The 17,817-nt window shown below is 41.6% G+C and overlaps 1 protein-coding gene across 2 annotated transcripts in view; it reads right to left on the bottom strand.

Annotated features, from left to right (window-relative positions):
- Window positions 1–8,871: 8,871 nt before the first annotated feature.
- The window catches only part of LOC110533484 (RNA-binding protein Nova-1), a 29,676-nt gene continuing 20,730 nt past the window's right edge, over window positions 8,872–17,817 (bottom strand). For both annotated transcript variants that reach the window (XM_021617739.2, XM_021617740.2), the window contains exon 4: window positions 8,872–17,472. In XM_021617739.2, the coding sequence (XP_021473414.1) occupies window positions 16,456–17,472 (1,017 nt within the window). In that variant the 3' untranslated portion in view covers window positions 8,872–16,455. The remainder of the gene's footprint in view (window positions 17,473–17,817) is intronic.

Genomic DNA, 17,817 nt, shown 5'->3' with positions numbered 1-17,817 from the left:
ACATGTGAGCAAGTTTCTAACAAAACCTGAAATGATGATTTGACGTGGGAAATTGTCAGCAACATTTCACACAACGTTGACAATGTGAGAGCTGGTGATTGATTATAACTGTGCAAAGTGTGGACCAAAACGTCACTATATTGACAGGTTGGCTAAAGATTAGTACATTCAACAGCATCCCTTGCTCAATAAGATGTATTCCTCATGTGAAAGTGAGGAATTATATATTGTTTAAGACAAAGAGAGCTAAAAGTGCAGAAAATGTGGGCTTGCCGGATGAAGCCTTGGATAACACCTCACCTGATCAAACATACTGTACTGTACATACAATAGGTTACCATGAATCAAGGTATCCAAGGTTAATCAGAACTTAGGGCTTTGCATTTTGTAGTGCCTTTTGGCATTATAATTCATATATTTTATAAAGGATCCAGGCAATGAATGACATAATCAAATCAGTGAAATCAGTCTGTATCATGGTGTACATGTTTTCCCAAGTGCAGAACTCCAAGTCCTCAAATGTTACTTCCTTAGGTTGGCCCTCATGACTTTGGTGAGGGTCAACCTGGTGCTTAGGGTTAGTGTGGCCACTGTCAGGGCCCCAGCAGCGAGCAGTTTGGCCACCCTGCCAGTGAGGGAGTCGTGGTGCGTCCCCTGGATGCAGTGGAGGAAGAGCTTGTACATGTTTTCTGGAGGATGAGAAGGCTCTGCACCAGCAGAGACAGCAGGCAGCGATTCTCCTCCGTTTGTGGAACCTCCAGCGTGGGACACAGTGAGTGACAAGACTTTAGTAATACTAACCTCTTGTAATACTGTAAGTCTGCATGTCATCTACAGTGTCTGTATACAGTACAGTGCCTTCAGAAAGTATTCACATCCCTTGACTTTTTCCACATTTTGTTGTGTTACAGCCTGAATTTAAAATGCATTAAATTGAGATTTGTCACTGACCTACACACAGTACCCCATAATATCAAAGTGGGGTTATGTTTTTAGAAATGTTTACAAATTAATACAAAATGAAAGTTGAAATGTCTTGAGTCAATAACTATTCAACCCCTTTGTTATGGCAAGCCTAATTAAGTTAAAGCAAAAATAAATAAAAAAGTAACATAATAAGTTGCATGGACTCACTCTGTGTGCAATAATAGTGCTTAACATGAATTCCTCATCTCTGTACCCCACACATACAATTATCTGTAAGGTCCCTCAGTCGAGCAGTGACTTTCAAACACAGATTCAATCACAAATACCAGGGAGTGTTTCACAAAGAAGGGCACCTATTGGTAAATGGGTAAAAATTTAAAAAGCAGACATTGAATATCCCTTCAATACACCCAGTCGCTACAAAGATACAGGCGTCCTTCCTCACTCAGTTGCCGGAGAGGAAGGAAACCACTCAGGGATTTCACCATGAGACCAATGGTGACTTTAATACAGTTACAGAGTTTAATGTCTGTGATAGGAGAAAACTGAGAATGGATCAACAACATCCTGTTTGCAACAAGGCATTAAAGTAATACTGCAAATAAATTGGCAAAGCAATACACTTTTTGTCCAGAATACAAAGTGTTATGTTAGGAGGAAATCCAATACAACACATTATTGAGTACCCTCTCCATATTTTCAATCATAGTGGTGGCTGCATCATGTCAAATCAAATTGAATTGGTCATATACACGTGTTTAGCAGATGTTATTGTGGGTGTAGCGAAATGCTTGTAGAGTTAGAAGCACGGCAGCCCTCTGTCGGCGCCATTTTTCACACATGTTATGGGTATGCTTGTGATTGTTAAGGAATGGGGAGTTTTTCAGGATAAAAAAGAGACAATGGAGCTAAGCACAGGCAAAATCCTAGAGGAAAACCTGGTTCAGTCTGCTTTCCACCAGACACTGGGAGATGAAATCCCCTTTCAGCAGGACAATAACCTGTTGTGGAGCTCACCTCCTGGGAGCTGATGGGCCTGTAGAAGTCCAGCAATGTGTGGGAGCAAGCCCAGGTTGATAGTCGTAACTGTGGGGTGGTACAGAGGCCAGTCCTCATGGGGCTGTGACACAGTAACCTGTAACCAGTAACCAAATCACTACCTTCTACCAGGTGTTGGTCACATACAACATTAGCACAATGACACAAAAGCAGAGCAGTACCGCACCCGATGGAATGTCTTGAACACTTATTTTCACACACAAAGTTGCACAATAATAGCAGAGTGATTACCACACAGTGTTAATGGCTTAACATGATGTTGAGGACCGTACTATTATCCACTCCCCTGGCTTGTATTCGTTCCCCAGCACATGAATGGCAGTCTTCCCAGCAGTACTTCAACAGCAAATGAGGATGCTTCTCTCCAGGCATCCCTTTCAGACAAGGCAGCCTACATGTAAACAAGTAAAGGCGTAGATCCAGCTGTCATATCATTTCAAATCAAGTCAAATTGTATTTGTCACATGCACCGAATACAACAGGTGAAATGAAGCAGGTGAAAAACAGTGAAATGCTTGGGATTTGATCTAGCAACCTTTTGGTTACTGGCCCAACACTCTAACTAGGCTACCTGCCGCCCTGTCTATGACTAGGGTGGCTGGAGTCTTTTTGACAATTTTTAGGGCCTTTCTCTGACAGCCTGGTATAGAGGTCCTGGATGGCAGGAAGCTCGGCCCCACTAATGTACTGGGCCGTATTCACAAATGCACAAATGCACCTCACATTCAATTTTAATTACTGACATACCCCAGTCCTAGAGACTTCTGTTGGATAACTGTATCCATTTTGATTTTGGTGTCTTATACTCCTGGAACAGCATTGGAATAAATGCATTTCATGATGTCATACCTGGTGTATTACCTATACATCAGAGGTCGTTTTGGCCCCCCAAAGTTTAGTTATTTATTATTTTTTAAACAAAAGAATGTGATTCTAGTTTTTAGAAGAAAAAAAAGAGACTAAAATCACCAGGAATTTAGCAACAAAAAAATGGTATTTGGGTAAATCTGTTCCCAAGTATACCCACAAATAAAAATAGACATCCCACCGGGCATACACTGGATGAATCAATGTTGTTTCCACGTAATTTCAATTAAATTACGTTGAAATAACGTAGAATAGACGTTGAATTGAAGTCTGTGCCCAGTGGGATATGTGATCATATCTCAATGTAATCAAGGCATGAAATTATTATTACAATCTTTTATTGGGCTAAGTTGGGGTAAATTTGTTATGGACCGGCACAGTAACGATCCGCTTTAACAAAAATCGTCCCACAGCTGAATCTTTTTGCCTATCCCTGGTATACAGTGCATTTGAAAAGTATTCAGACCCCTTCACTTTTTCCACATTTTGTTACGTTACAGCCTTATTCTAAAATGGATTAAATAGTTTTTTTCCCCCTCATCAATCTACACACAATGCCCCATAATGACAAAGTGAAAACAGTTTTGATTTTTCTGCAAAAAATAAACAAATTAACAAATGAAATATTACATTAACATAAGTATTCAGACCGTTTACTCAGTACTTTGTTGAAGCACCTCTGGTAGCGATTACAGCCTCGAGTCTTCATGGGTATGATGCTACAAGCTTGGCACACCTGTATTCACCTCAAGTTCTGTTGGTTTGGATGGGGAGCATCGCTGCACAGCTATTTTCAGGTCTCCCCAGAGATGTTAGATCGGGTTCAAGTACGGGCTCTGGCTGGGCCACTCAAGAACATTCAGAGACTTGTCCCGAAGCCACTCCTGCATTGTCTTGGCTGTGTACTTAGTGTCATTGTCCTGTTGGAAGGTGAACTTTCACCCCAGTCTGAGGTCCTGAGCTCTCTGGAGCAAGTTTTCATCAAGTATCTGGCTTAACTTTGCTCCGTTCATCTTTCCCTCAACCCTGACTAGTCTCACAGTCCCTGCCGCTGAAAAACATCCCCACAGCATGATGCTGCCCCCACCATGCTTCACCATAGGGATGGTGCCAGGTTTCCTCCAGATGAAACACTTGGCATTCAGGCTAAAGAGTTCAATCTTGGTGTCATCAGACCAGAGAATATTGTTTCTCATGGTCTCAGAGTCCTTAAGGTGCCTTTTGGCGAACTCCAAGCGGGCTGTCATGTGCCTTTTATTTCCGTCTGGCCACTCTACCATAAAGGTCTTATTGGTGGAGTGCTGCAGAGATGGTTGTTCTTCTGGAAGGTTCTCCCATCTCCACAGAGGAAATCTGGAGCTCTGTTAGAGTAACCAACAGGTTTTTGAAGAGGTTTGGTTTTTACTCGGATGTGCACTGTCAACTGTGGGACTTTATGTAGACAGGTGTGTGCCTTTCCAAATCATGTCCAATCAAAAGAATTTACCACAGGTGGACTCCAATCAAGTTGTATAAACATCTCAAGGATGATCAATGGAAACAGGATAAACCGGAACTCGATTTCGAGTCTCATAGCAAAGGGTCTGAATACTTATGTAAATAAGGTATTTCTGTTTGACCTTACAAAAATGTATAAAAGCCTGTTTTCACTTTGTTATTATGGGATATTGTGTGTAGATTGATGAGAAACACATTTAATTTAATCAATTTTAGAATAAGGCTGCATATGATATTGTACGTCATGACTGAGCCTATATATCTGAGTCTCTCTAGCCTCTCTCTGCACCTGGCATCCACCAAATCCTGCACTGTGTTCTCCCCCACAATTACAGCACATAACCTTCACATTGCTTCCACATTCACCGTTATCATGTTCCCCTCCACACTTTGCACATCTTTCCTTTCCTTCACACTGAGCAGCCACATGTCCCATTCTTTGGCATTTATACACCACAAGTGCCATCCTGAAAATCAACATGGAATGTTGCGATTGTCTAAAGGAAGTAGCTAATGTTAGCCGGTAACCAAACTGGAACCTGTACTAGTCATATTCTCAGAATAAATAAGAATTAACTGTAGCGACTATGAACATAAAGCAGTCATGTTATATAAAGACTATTTGTTAGCGTTTAAGAATTTTTTCTGATATCAGAATCTTCTTCTTAAGATTGAACATCTGACTTGAATCCATTTGTAGTGAAATAGTGCTCCCTATGGCACTGGAGTATATTGCAAAGGAGACGGGCTCATGCGCTTGACAGTCAGTTGTTCATTCAGAGATGGGGTCATTCCTATTTTTTGCTATGAAGTCTACATTTTTATTTGCTCAAGCTCAGTGGTTCAGTGCAGTACATCTAGCGTGTGTTAGGCTATCTGTTACCTCCTAGAATTAGGCTGTTGTTTTTTAAAATCTCATATTGATTTGCCTGAAAGTTACCATACTATCATTATGCGCAACACACATGTATCATATATTTAGCATCATACATTGCTCATATTAAACAATCAAAATGATATAAATTCAGGACAAGTTTGGATGTATAAAAACAATTAGGGATGATGATATAATACTGTATCTGGACAGAAGTTCAAGTTTGAATAATTTTAATAAGTATTGTGAAGAACCATGTAAAATATAATGTATTACAATGGCTCTGCAGAGATATCTACCCTTTCAATCACACTCCAGCAAAGAATCACTCTAACCATGAAATAAAGGTTTCCATGGTTACATCAGGAGCCATGTTAAGGGGTGCCTCTTGATTCTGCAGTAGTTTCTCCACCTTTATTTTCCTTTCACCATGTTGCAAGACAGTGCCATCTTAAGAATCTGGCTGTGTGCTGCAGTGATAGGGTTTGAAATGACACAAATGGGGGCACCAATAATTATTTGCAATAGCTTTGACCTGAGTCACCTTGCCGTGGGTTTTGAACATTTTGATTGATTTAAATTGAAAATATCACCACAGCTTGCACTTACCTGGTCGCCCTGATGGTGGTGCATTGCAGATCTTGAGTTGTTCAGGAGTTGCCAGGTCTACAAGTTGAATCCTTGCAAGAGCATCCCCAGTGTGACATTCTAAAGTACTCTGTACCACCCGTTACCTTGACAACATGATTTTATCATTCTAGCCCACAACTACCTTCTCCCACAGAGGGAATCAAATGCTTCTACAGAGCCAGATAAGACTGTCTTGAAATATATGGTACCACACTTCCTTTAACTTTATGGGGTGTAGGTGGGGAGTTGGGGAGACCTTCTCCTTGATATTATGCCCTAAACACATGAGATCGGTTTGCACATATATAGTGGCCCAATGGTGAAATCCCTAAGTGAAATCCTTCCTCTCCGGCAACTGAGTTAGGAAGGACGCCTGTATCTTTGTAGTGACTAGGTGTATTGACACCATCCAAAATGTAATTAATAACTGCACCATGCTCAAAGGGATATTCAATGTTTGCTTTTTTAGTTTTTACCCATCTACCAATAGGTGCACTTCCCTGGTCTTTGTGGTTGAATCTGTGTTTGTAATTCCTGCTAGACTGAGGGATTTTACAGATAAATTGTATGTGTGGGGTACAGAGATGAAGTAGTCATTCAAAAATCATGTTTAACACTATTATTGCAAACAGAGTGAGTCCATGCAACTCATTTTGTGAGTTGTTAAGCACATTTTTACTCCTGAACTTGCCATAGGAAGAGGGGTTGAATACTTATTAACTCAAATAGATTATATTTTCATTTTTAATTCATATGTAAAAAAATAAATAATCTAAAAACATAATTCCACTTTGCCATTATGGGGTAGGCAAGTGACACAAAATCTCAATTCAATCATCCATTTTAAATTGTGGCTGTGGAAAAAGTCACGGGGTGTGGATACTTTCTGAAGGCCTAGATTAAATGATTGTTGAATGTATCCCCTCAGCCAGATACTGCTGTACTGCTTTTGACAGCTATTTTCTAGTCTTCACACATGGTGAAAACATCTGTCGGTGCACCGTCTGTTTCAGTGTTTCAGTCACTGTTTCAGTGTTTCTGTTATTATTACCAGGCCATGTTACTGAATGACTTTCCAATAACACCTTCATCAAATGCTTAATTTACTAAAGGAAGCTCATTTCAGCTTTTCGTATAACTTTAGAGATTGGATGAGACATAAAAGTTACAAAGTAACCAGAACAGCCAATATCTTTCATTCATGGAGGTTGCTCAGCCACCTGGCCAGACACACTCAGTGGGGCCGTACTCTCAGACTTTTGCTTAGACCGAGGTTTAGACCTGTGGTCTAAAATGGCTAGCTGCAAGCTTTTCTCATAGCATATTGGCTAATTGAGCCAGGTTGGCCTAAGTATGACCAGCCCAGCACATGTTTCTAACCGGTAACAATCATCAACTTTGCAGACGACAACAGTAGTAGGCCTGATTACCAACAATAACGAGACAGCCTAAAGGGAGGAGGTGAGGGCCCTGGCAGAGTGGTGCCAGGCAACGTCAACAAAACTGATGTAGAATCCTCCATGTTTTCTTCTCTGTAAAAGCACATGGATGCATGGATGCATGTGAAATGGTAAGCAACAACTTTGAATTTGGTCATATATGCAAAATGTGCCTTTTAAAATTTGAGTAAGTAGCCCATATAGAAGCATCATGCAATTTTTATTGTCACACTCCACCTTTTAGACTAAGGCAAGGGTTTCAAACACTTACCTTGAAGTTGGAGGTTTTATAATAACCCTCTGGTGGACAAGTTCACCTGTTTAACGAATGTGATTGGATGGTGGCTCTACCCTGTAAGGTCACTGCTCCGTTGTTTTGTTATTCTGTTACCGGATATAATTATGTTCTCAGCTGGTCATCCTCAGCATAGTGGCCTATTGTGCCAGGTTGACCTATGAGAAAAGCTAGCAGCTAGCCATTTTAGACCACATATCCTCACATCTGGAATGTGCTCCCCGCCGTCCACCTCAAGGGAACTTGGCTCTTTCAAATCTGACCTCAAAATGCACCTATACAGGATTTGCCTTCCTAGTAGACCCCTCCTTGTTCTGTGTTGTCTTATAAAATCTTCAAGCGCCAGTAACAATTAGCACTTTGAGATGTAATGAAAACCGCTTTATGAATCAATTACTGTTATACTCTGGTTTTAGAAGTTATTGTTAATGGAGGATGTCCCATGGTGCAGGAGGAATGATGTTGGAGGGACAAAGATGGATTATGACTCTATCCCAATTGTCTTTCCGCGAATCCTCTTCGTATCCTATCTCCTTACCTCCTTTATTTTTTATTTAACCTATTATTTAACCACTCAAGTCAGTTCAAAACAAATTCTTATTTACAATGACGGCCTACCCCGGCCAAACCTTACCCCGGCCAAACCCTAACCCAGACGACCCTGGGCCAATTGTGCACCGCTCTATGGGCCTCCCAATCACGGCCGGATGTGATACAGCCTGGAATTAAACCAGGGTCTGTAGTGATGCCTCTAGCACTGAGATGCAGTGCCTTTGACCGCTGCCCCACTCAGGAGCTTCTCAACTATTTTGATGAAGGTCCCCGGTCCCCCTTCTGACCTTCTCCAATGGGTTTTGAGAAGGAGGCAAGAAGAGAGGATGCAAAAAAAAATCAAGGAAAGATTAATTGAATTTCCCAAACTGGTTCTGGCCTGTGAAGAGCTTTACAGCTTCACAAAACAGATAACACTACAACATTCTGCCCACACACCACTGTACTAGAACTACAAATTAGCTTAGACGCTCGCTTTGGCTTTTACTCAAGACTTTGAACAACAACTAGAACAGCACTCAGACAGAACATGCACAATAAGACCGGTCATGATTTGGAGAGTATTGTCATATTAATTGTTAATGGACTACCTCATAAGCTAAGATTCAGCACCCCATTTAGAAAATGAACTTTTCCGTGAGCATATCGCATGCACTTTAATCAACTCAAGACCTTTCACTCCAATGAGACAGAGAGTAGAGGTGGGGGAGAATAAAGGAACAGAAGACAAGTGATGCTAAAATGAACATTTATAATGACTCTTTGTTGCTGTTGCTGTCGCAAAAATAATCTTTAAAAAACAATTCAATATATTAACACTGAAATGCTGACTTCACTGGTAGTCCACGAGTCATCAAACACAACTCACCGATTTTTTTTTTTTTTTTTACAAACACAATACTACAGTTACATTAAATAGTCATTACCCTTAAATCTATTAATGAATGATGCTCAGATAAACTGATAATAAAAATACACTTTCATTCCCTTTTGATAGTTGCTGTTGTCATTGATCAACAGTGTAATGTTGTAAAATTAACTGCTTCTGAGATGTTTCACTGAGGAAAGCAGGAAATTGACTGGCAGCATAGAACATAGTGACATGTCAAGTCAAATGTCAAACAATTAAGTGTTTTGGGGGGGATATGGGATTGGGAAGTGAACCATCCCATTGCTACCACAGCTTCAGTGTGTAGGCTGGCTGGCTTTTGGCTCAGTGCCGATTCCATTTGGCACCCGTATTGGCAAATATCTCAATAAAAGGCTCTCACCCGTACTTCACTGACATGGCACAAGGAAATACAATATTGCCCTTTTATCTTTAAGATTGAGACTGTATCTTTAAGATTGAGACTGTCTCTTTAAGATTGAGACTGTGTCTGTGTAAAGGCATCGAAGCAAATGCTTCAGTCAAAGGACAAGTGAGGCCTGGACTTTGAAATGGTATCTTCTCTGTCTCAATATAGACACCAGAGTCATTCCAATTGACCCAACTTTTTTAAGTTTAGGATAACATATTACATATGCTGACAGTCCATTTCTTAAGATGGAAAAACATTTTTTTTTGCAAAATTAAAATGAAAAACTAACCCAAAATAATATTTACAATGGAGCCGAAGAGGTGTGCAGGGCATTGTCATGCTTTTTTCAGACAAGATTTGTTAGCTTCAACCCTGCAGAATTGTCCGGATGACAAGAAAACAAGAAAACAATTAAAACCAAATGAAAATTCATACAGTTGTAGTCTCAGCAAATTTTGGCAATAAATCTGGGGTCAAAATAATCCAAACACGCAGATGAGCACGCAAAGGGTGGACAAGGTCAACTTAGTTCATGGGAGGGTCAAAGATAAGAGATGGCGTCGTGGCTGGTTGGTAAAAATACTGTCTTTCTCCCACTATTCAGAGGAATGGGCTCAGAATCATTTTCCATTCAATGGTTGAATACAATGACAGGTGCCAGACACAACGGCACACATAATCATAATGTCATGTAGGCTGAAAAGATGATGGAGAGAGTTGAGGACAAGAGGGGGCAAGCAGCCTTAACCGGCTTAGTCCTGTCTGATAGTTCGATAGAATCCCCCTTAGGAAGATCCTGGAGGGTCAGATGCATGTCCAGACTACATCATATTTAAAACAACTGAAGGTTTGGAATGGTGTTGACTTAGTTTGGCACTCAGTAGTGGAGGGGTTAGAAGGGTGGTGGGGGTTAGTAGCAGTGCATGGCAGAAGGAGGAGACAGAAAGTCATAGCATGCAGTGGTAAAGTAGTTTTAGGTTACACAGGGTTCTTACGGGTTGAGTTGTCCAATCCACCAACACTGACAGCGGTATGACCGAGGCAATCAAATTTTGCTGGTGCTGTATTTGTCTCCCATCTAAAATTATATCAGCAAGACCTTGGGATTGCATTCTGTAACGTAACAAACATGTACTCTCTGATAACACCACATAGAGACATTGTATGAGGTTTACCGTGCTTTCAATGCCAATTTGTTCATAAAAATACTTCCGCCCTCTAGACTTCAAGGCAGCAGAATGCAACATGACAAGATGGAACAGCTCCACTCTAAATTCCCTCTCCCTCTTTTAAAGAAGATTCGCTCATTGTGATCTACACAAATATTTTCAAAAGGAAATGGATAAACCATATTATGTGGACTCGGGTGCCACCTTTTCAGAGAAGTCTGATAAACAGAGACCCAAAAAGATCAGAAAAAAAACCTCAAACAATATCAGAGCAACAGCAAAGAATGACAAAAACGGCTGAACGTTAACATGGTTTGCTTTGTTTCACATCCAATAACAGGAGATGGAATTTTGTAAAAAGGTATGACCCGTTGATCAGTAAAGTGCATTTATGCAACACCAAACAAACAGGACAATGTTGACAGTGAATCAGAAGTGTTGTTAAAACATATCTGGGTTATGACTATGGCCTACCTGACTATAGCTGAAATTGGTTCTCGACATAATATCTTAACTCTACATGTAGTTGAAATTCCAGCCCTGAATTCACATTAAAAGACTGATAAACATTCAACTGAAAAAATGAGCAAATGGGATTACATTCATAGATTAGATTTGGGCATTCAAACTGTGGTACAAAAAATCTTTAAAAAATATTACACAGGTTTTGTGAGGTTTAACCTGATTTAAAAAATGCCTGGTATTCTAGAAAGCAAAACTCAAGAATAACACTGAATAACATTTTCGCGTTTGCTTGTTTCACATTTGTAATACTCCTTATGGTACCTTAAGAAAACAAAACCTGGTCTGTTAGAATATAAAGAGATGGACTGTATGAGAATTTGATCTGAAATGTGTTGTATTTGGGCCAACATGACAATAATGGGCTCCCTCCCAACTTACGACATGAAACATTTTAAATATGAGGTGATTTTAACTTAAGTGTTCTACAACTGACTGCATGCAACTTTATGTCTTTGAATGTTGCGAGAAAACCTCAATTTTTTTTCCATTTAGTTTTCTCCCACCAATTTTTCACTTTGATACCATGCAATAGAAGACGTGCAAAAAGATAACACCTAACTCCACGAAACACATTTTGTCTGATTGTTAATGACTATGTTATGAATGCTTATAACATGTTATGCTTAGTCCATGCTGGCCTATAGAGACATTTGTGAAAAACAGCAGTGCTTAAGCCACAGGTCAAACGAACACACAGGGGATGCATGGAGTGTAAAACAACATGGATCCATAAAAATCACAATCTTTATCTCTTACTCTATGTAGCTATGGGGTAAAACAATGCACAAAATAGTTATTTGTCCATCGTTTTCTGAAGTAATGTATACGATTATCTTTTATTAACTGAAAAACATTGTTTGATTGGCACTTGATCAGCACTTCTAAACAAGTTATTGATATCTAACATTTGATCGCACATCTACAATTTCAGAAGCTGCAGAGGTCTAGTTTGGCACAGGTACAATTATTACTGTTACTATCTTACCAATACTGTATAGTATTCTATACACCTCGTTTTACGCCCCTGTCTTTTAGAGCATGTTTCTTATCAACAGACCAGACATATTTTCAACTAAAATATTTTTTATATTTTACTTATCAAATAGCAGCATTTTCATAACTTACAAAAAGTACATGTAAACCTATTCATTCAAAATCTTAGTAATTTCAAAGGTTCATACAATAGACATAATAAAAACACAAAACAGGACAACATGCTACTATATTGCTTCCAATATTCTTTAAATTTTTCTTACGGTCAAACTAAATCATCAATAACAGAAATATGAACGCCACCTGTCGATGATGAGTCATCGTAATGCACAAACAAATCGCAAAGCTAATCTTAATCAGGGTTAGTTGGCACTCTTTATCATCCACACAAAGATAACATAGAGTTTCACATTGTATTGACGACGCTGGACTGCATTTGGACTACAAACTAGAATAGCTACAATTAAGTACATATAGATCATGTTGACATGACATATTCCACAGAAATGAATTTCTAGTCATTTTTCAGATAAGAGGATATGCATAAAGGATGTCACTGTTTCAGCATGAGGTCACGAACGAGTTCCCACCTTTCTCTCTCTCTCTCATTTACTTTTTTTTAATAAACTCCTGCTTTCTTTTTTTATGAGGCTGAAATAGAAGCTCTGTTTGGTCAACCAACAGACATTTTCTCATTCAACCAAGATTCGCCTTCCTATTTTGCTTTCCCTTCCCCTAGGTCATAGATCACGGTGTAAGCCTGTCTAAATCCTACTTGTTCTTCTTTTAGTGGGGAATTTGATACCGAAGTTTGAACCAATGTTGCTGGTTGGTCTTGTGGGTTGTCACAGTTTGGAGGCAGGTGATATCTGTGCATTTTTGACTGGTGAACTCTATGGGCTGTGAAAATATTTGCATACCCTTATGACCTATAGTGCATAACTCCTATCAATCACTTCGGCACTCCCTGCAACTCCCAGACGTCAGCGCCTATGAGTAGACAAGACAGAAAGAAGGAGAGAGAAGGGAGCAGTGCAGAGGAGAGAGAAAAGGTAATCTCTATATAGGAGGACTTTAAAATAGACCAAAAAGAGCATATGTAGGGTGGGGAAATGTCTAAAGAAAGAGGAGGAAAAGTAATGAATGGAGAGAGAGGAGTTGGTACAGTGTACAGATCAGACAGCTCTGGAGTAGTCTCTCTCTAAACCAAGCGTAGTTGCATTGCTTCTATTGTTAAATCCACCTTGATTTGTGCTTGTATTTTAAATCAGCATTCAAATGTTGTGAGGTTAGGGCTAAAATATGAAGGTTTTGAACCCCACAGGTGAAAGAAGTTACAGATATTTTAACTGGAGTGCCATTTCATTTCAAGTAACTAGTGTGCCGTTGACTACTATTAAAAGTCACAGCACATCCCGTCAGAAATACAATGAAAGAGAAACGTGTATTCAGTGAGTCAAGGTAATGGGGCTCGTGGCTGGTGCCATGCGGAGCGCTCAAACATAGAGTTGTTAGTAAGGTGGGGTAAAGGTCCATTCTTTCTCAAGAAGGAGCCTCGTCATTTCACTGAAAAGGGAGTGCTGCTGTTTCTTTCTCTGACACTATCGTTCCCGGTCCTGTATTATTGGAAGCCGATCCCAGAGCTCTGGTTACATAAGTCTATGGATACATTTGTGAAATGGAAAAGAGGGTCAGAATAGGATACGGGGACTGCAATGCAGAAAAATAAATGTCATAGGAGTCATTTGGGTTAATAAAAGGGTCAATGCTATCCGGGATCCTTGGGATGTCCCTACCCTAACCCCTACACTTACCTTAACCCTTACCTTAACCCTTACCTTAACCCTTACCTTAACCCGTACCTTAACCATTTTTCATTTAAACTTCAATGGGTTAGGGACATGCCAAGGATCACGGATAACACATACCTTAATAAAAGACACTATGGTTGACTGATGACTCTGGACTGATCAGTAGAAAAAACGTCCAGTAGCAGCTCTCTGTTGTGCAATATTATTGGTAAACCAAAATATCTCCAAGACATCACATTGTGGATGTTCTTGTGGAACTGTTCCTTATCTCGCTGCTCAGCTGGCTTTGCTCTAGAACAGGGATGGGCAACTCCAGTCCTCTGGGGCCTGATTGGTGTCACAATTCTGTCCCAGCTAACACACCTGACTCCAATAATCAACTAATCGTGATCTTCAGTTTACAATGTAATTAGTTTTATCAGCTGTGTTTGCTAGGGATGGAACATGCTCTAGAACATGCGATGTAAGTGCACCAGCTGTAGGCCTATATCCTGGATATGTACTTCAAAATATGATCCCTTGGCTCAAGAAGGGACAGACACACTTTGCGTTGTGTCTTTGTTGTGTCTCACAGTGCAGTCATAAGAGACCCAGTGTACTCGGATGAAAACCAATGGATAGCAGCGCAGAAGCAAGCAAGGTTAATCTTTGTGTTTGAGAATGTTCTAGAAGACAATTACCCTCCCTGCGTTTTTGCCAAACAATTATCCTTACAGAATGTCAGATAAATGTTTGGGCAACGCATTATGCACTACTGCCAATGTAAGCTAGCGTCAATGTCTGCTTTAGGCAAGATAACAGGTTGGACTAACCACCTGCATTAACTGCTTGACTCCATATTGGTATTGACTCTGGTTGAGAAAAATGGTTCACAGAAAACGCCAAATGTTTCATGGTGAGTCAATTTCTTTCTCATTAGTGTCTCTCTTGACTACCAGCCATTCTGATATAAAGCAATCATCTCCTAGCTCACAGATAACGTTCAATACTGCATTTCTTAACAAGACTGCTTTGTGGTGCTTTGTTCCCTTCAGGACTCTTCCGGTTAGATTCTTCAAACGAAAAGGTAATGTAAGATACCAAGCTGTGTATAGTGCTGTCTTCCCTCTCGGGTATGATGCTCCGTCCCATGGGGGGTTATTCAAATTTCTACATAGGAGCATGTCCCAAGGCGCAATATCGGCTGGCGAACTCAAAGTACCGGGCTAATTCATGACAATAGGATAAAAATCATTTTTTAATCAGTAACTAACTACGTTATCTAAACTGTCCACGGTGGTACAAGATACAGTTTGCCATGGCAGCTGAAGGAGAACTAGCGGGGTCAAATATTAAGACTGACCTTCAACATAGCATTAAATCCAGTCTTCGCTTACAAAGGCAGAACTAGATCCCTTAAACTACAGATAAGGGAACAATGCTTGGCATCTTACAATCAAGGAGAGGGAGAGCAATCTCCAAAGGGATTTTCAATTTAGGTGATACAGGTAATTTAGGCCTAGAGATCTGTAGTTATGTTTTCGTAGCACCAAAAGTGGTGTGTATGTGGGTGGCGGTAAACATGTATGAATGTGTGTCTGTTCCTGTGTATGTGTACATTCCTGCGTGTCTCTATCCTCTCACATTGAACATTTGACCCCTGATCTACACTAGTCCTGTGCAGTTCTGGGTGAAAACTATACATATCTGTCACTGCAACTCAAAATGTGATCCTCGTTAATAACAAAATAACAATAATAATGTCTTTACATTCATATCAACCCGAATTCACAGGTTTAAATAATCTATATGTGTTTGAATGAGACCATATTTCAATAAATAATTGAGGAAAATAAAAAGGATAACAACCGAATTGTTAAAACCTCAATTTTGATATGAACCATACAGTGGCATGTCATTAATATTCTGATATCCATTAAGAATTTAGATTAAAATGGTTGCCAAATGGTATTGGATGACCTCTGGTGCTCGTCATTTTACCTCTCTCATGTAAACAAGGCCTTTTGCTTTGTTCACATGGAGCAAGGTTAACATCAAAGCAAAAAGGCATGAGCAAAACGCTATCTCTGCTCTTTAAGCCTGTCCGGAACCTCAACTCACCGGGAGCGGAGATCTACAACTGAAGCTGAAAAATCAACACAGCCAAAGAAAAGAAAATCGGAAGAGAACGAAATCCAAAACAAACCCAGCTGTGAGGTTTTTGAAGGGGGTGAAATCGTGTGGACTCACCCCTGACTCTGCTGCTTGGCAGTGGACCAGTTCAGCTTTACTCGTCATCAAAAGGACTCGACACCACTTTTAAAAAACATCACAACCTCAGTCCTAAAAACACAATCACATATCACACACACGTATCCCGGTTTTCTCTCTGCCTCACCTCCTTCTTTGTCACCTTCTCTTTTTAATACTGAAATATTGAATGGATATTTGGACGTTTTTTTCCCCTCTCCGTGACCCTTGATTCCCTTTCTTTTTTCTGTCTCCATCTTTCCTTTATTACATCCTTTTTCCCCCATTTAGCCCACCTTCTGTGGGTTGGTGGCACGCACACCCTGCTCATACGTGATCCTCTGGCTGATCAGATACTGGGCAGCTTGCGTTGCCGCGGGTGACCCTGTTATGGTAACTTTACGGTTCCGCGTGCCAGGTATGAACTCTCCCTTTTTGGAGATCTGGATGCGAGCTCCCGTCAGCTCCTGGTACTCAACCAGCGTTTTCCCGCCTTTCCCCAGGATGGCGCCCACCAGATTCTCGGGCACAGCAATCTCCACCACGTCCTTGGCCCCTTCTCCCAGCTTCTCTGCAGCCAGCAGGGAGGAAGCCATCAGTGGGGACGAGGCATTCAGGTAGCCGTTGGAGGCCCCCGTGGCGGCGGCCAGCGAGCCCAGGGAGAAGCCCCCCAGGCCAACAGCAGGATGGCCGGAGCCAGAGGCATCGCTGGCATAGGAGGCCAGGAGGTTAGCGGCAGCAGCAGCAGCTGGGTTAGCACTAGCAGCCACGGCGGCCAGGACCCCGGAGGCAGCGGCGGGGTTGAGGCCCAGGCCCAGGGTGTTGGTGTTGTAGCCATAGCTGGCCAGTGTGTTGAGGGCCGAGGTGATGGCCAGCAGGTCATTGCCAGAGAAGCTGGACATGGTTCCCGGGAAGCCACCCATTCCTGCCAGGCCGGCCTGGCCTAGAAGGCTGGAGGCAGTGGCAGCAGCCGCAGCGGCGTTGGGAAGGACCTCAGCCGAGTTGGCGTAGGGGGAACCGGTGGGGTTGGAGTTGGCCACGGGGCCTGAGATGTTGGAGTAGCTGATGTTGAGGCAGCTGCTGCTCTGAGGGTCCTCCTGGATCTTCTGCACGATGATCTCCACGGCTTTACGGTTCTGCTCGGGCTCCCCGCTGATCGTGACCACGCGCTCCTGCAGGTTGATGCCTTCAGGCTTCTGGGACAGCTGAACCCAGGCACCCGACTGCTCCATCACCGCCTTGACTGTGGCCCCGCCCTTACCGATGATCAGCCCAGCCGTGCTGTTGGGCACTATTAACTTAGCCTGCAAAGGAATAGTGGGAGCCAGAGAGGAGGGAGGGAGAGAGGCAGAAAGAGAGATTGAAAAGTAGGAAAGAGAGAGAGAGAACGAGAGAAAGATATCGCTCACTGAGTCATTCTACTATCCCAGCCCTCTGCTTTACTCAGCGATGTGTTAATCCCAGGGGTTAAGGCTGCAGCTGCCGTCCAGCTCTGTGGCACTGTTGAGGACCTAGCGGGCAGACGGCCGGTAAAAATAACCCCATGCTCTCACATTTTCCTGACCCTGCCAGGGCTCAGGTTGTGGGGCAGATGCCCCTGTGAAACAAAGTGTGACTGTGTTCTTGCCATGTGCTGACCACGTGCCCTT

This window comes from Oncorhynchus mykiss, chromosome 10 (assembly GCF_013265735.2).
Source record: "Oncorhynchus mykiss isolate Arlee chromosome 10, USDA_OmykA_1.1, whole genome shotgun sequence".
In the NCBI taxonomy this organism is placed as follows: domain Eukaryota; kingdom Metazoa; phylum Chordata; class Actinopteri; order Salmoniformes; family Salmonidae; genus Oncorhynchus; species Oncorhynchus mykiss.
This window is presented reverse-complemented; position numbering and strand designations above follow the sequence as displayed.